The sequence below is a fragment of the Geosmithia morbida genome (genome assembly GCF_012550715.1).
Source record: "Geosmithia morbida isolate 1262 chromosome Unknown scaffold_1, whole genome shotgun sequence".
Classification (NCBI taxonomy): domain Eukaryota; kingdom Fungi; phylum Ascomycota; class Sordariomycetes; order Hypocreales; family Bionectriaceae; genus Geosmithia; species Geosmithia morbida.
The window spans coordinates 886053-887907 of record NW_023336188.1 but is presented as its reverse complement, the minus strand read 5'-3'; the positions used below and the strand labels follow the sequence as shown (position 1 = coordinate 887907).

At 60.5% G+C, this 1855-nt stretch overlaps 1 protein-coding gene across 1 annotated transcript in view; it reads right to left on the bottom strand.

The window, feature by feature from the left end:
• GMORB2_1024 (Fungal Zn(2)-Cys(6) binuclear cluster domain) overlaps window positions 1-1374 on the bottom strand; it is a gene marked incomplete at both ends in the record, with an annotated part of 5139 nt that extends 3765 nt beyond the window's left edge. The window contains 2 exons of the mRNA XM_035463007.1: window positions 79-263; window positions 337-1374. Coding sequence (XP_035324431.1) covers window positions 79-263; window positions 337-1374 — 1223 coding nt within the window. The remainder of the gene's footprint in view (window positions 1-78; window positions 264-336) is intronic.
• Between the last annotated feature and the right edge of the window lie 481 nt (window positions 1375-1855).

Below are 1855 nucleotides of genomic sequence, written 5' to 3'. Positions count from 1 at the left end.
GGGGGGGGGGGGGGGGGGGGGGGGGGGGGGGGGGGGGGGGGGGGGGGGGGGGGGGGGGGTGCTGTCTTGGCTACTGACGCTTTGGGTACGGGATCTCGGTATTTGCACTCGAGTCCCTTGTCTCGGCATGTCTTGCAAGGTTTCGTCTCGTCACATTTTGCCTTTAGCTGACGGCATTGATCGCACGCCTGTCCGAGAAGCAAAGAAGGTTTGTTAGTAATCATTGAACGGGAAAGGCAGGGCGAGACATGGCAGTTGGTGGGCTGGAGGCCCATGTCACTCGATTCACAGCGAATTGTCGAGCGACGGCGGAATTTCATCCATCAATCGACGTACCTGGGAAGCGCGCGTGTTCTTCTTCTTGGACGGGAAGCTGGACGAGTAGGCGAAGTTGTACAGCGACTCGGTGGGGTATCCGGCGTGCGACTCGTAAGGAGTATGCTGCTGTATGGGGGTGGGGGGCGCCGGCGGGTAGCTCTGTGGAGGCCCGCGGTAGCCATCGGGAGTGGGCGGAACGGAGTGGCCATTGTCGTAACTCATGTGTCGCGACTGGGGAGGAGGGTGGTCGGGGTACGGCTGGGGCGCAGGAGGAGGGCCAGCGAACGAGGTCGGGTGGTGAGGCGCTGACGGGTGAGGCGGCGGTGCCGAGGACGTCACGGTCTGGGGGGGGGGAGGGTTCGCTTCGGAGGGGTGGCGCACGGCGGCGGAATGTGCTGCTGCGGAGGTAGGGTTATTCTGCCGATGAGAGTCTTCGAGCTCCCTCTTCACCATGGACGTGTCAACGTGGGGAGGGTAGGGCGGTTGAGCTGGCGAGATGGGCGGAGCGGGGGGGCCAGCCGGGTGCTGTTGCTGCTGCTGATGGTGCGACTGTGGAGGAGGCTGAGCCTGGTGTGAGTAGTGGTGGTGGTGATCTTGATGTTGCATTAGACCACAGGGCTCGTGATCATGTTGTCGTCGGTCTGCGTCGGGGTATGGATGGGGGGGCGGCGGCCCCGGATGGATGGGAGTGGGCGGAGCCGAGGAGGAGGAAGCTGAATGAGGCGGCGGAGGAGGAGGGTGCTGCTGCTGGAGCTGCTGCTGCTGCTGCTGCTGCTGATGCTGCTGATGCTGCTGATGCTGCTGATGCTGCTGGAGCTGCTCGATAGGTCGAGGGTGAGGAGGAGCAGGCGCGTAGGCGGTCGGCGAAGGATGATATGTCGGCGGCGGCGGCGGCGGCGGCGGCGGCGGTTGCGGCTGCGGCTGCGACGCGTGATGATGGCTGCTAGAGCTTGCCTTGCGCAGCGGCGGCAGCGACAGCGATACTCCGTGAGAAGACGGCGGCCACTGCGGTGGATTCAGTCGCTGACGCTTTGGATCTGGAGGCACTGGCTCCATGACGGGAGAGGGGAAGAGGAGGGGAGGGGAGGGGAGGGGGGACCGGACTCGAGGCTACACGCTTTAATCGTTGCTATATATGTTCAGGCGCGGAAGACGGACCCATGGTCGGTGCAGCAGAGAGAATGATGAGAAAAAGGCGAAACCGGACCCACTGAAAGGCACCCGGCCATGGGGCAACCAGGTCGTCGGGGAAGGGCAGCAAAAAGAAGGGGGAAAAAAAGAAGTAGTAAAAAGAAAGGTGACCGGTGTGTGAGGGTCTCTACAGGTACTAGCAAGTGATGAAATACCCTGATAGTAGTAGAGAGGAGGATAATAGCAGAGGAGGGAACCATGTACCAGAGTACAAGGTGTAACGAAAAGTAATAGATGTGTAGCAGGAGTAAACAGAGAGAAAAATAAAATAAAGAAAATAATACGAAGAAAAAAAAAATAGGACAAGAAAGTACGAGTATTATGACTGGAAGGACCCTCTTGGCCT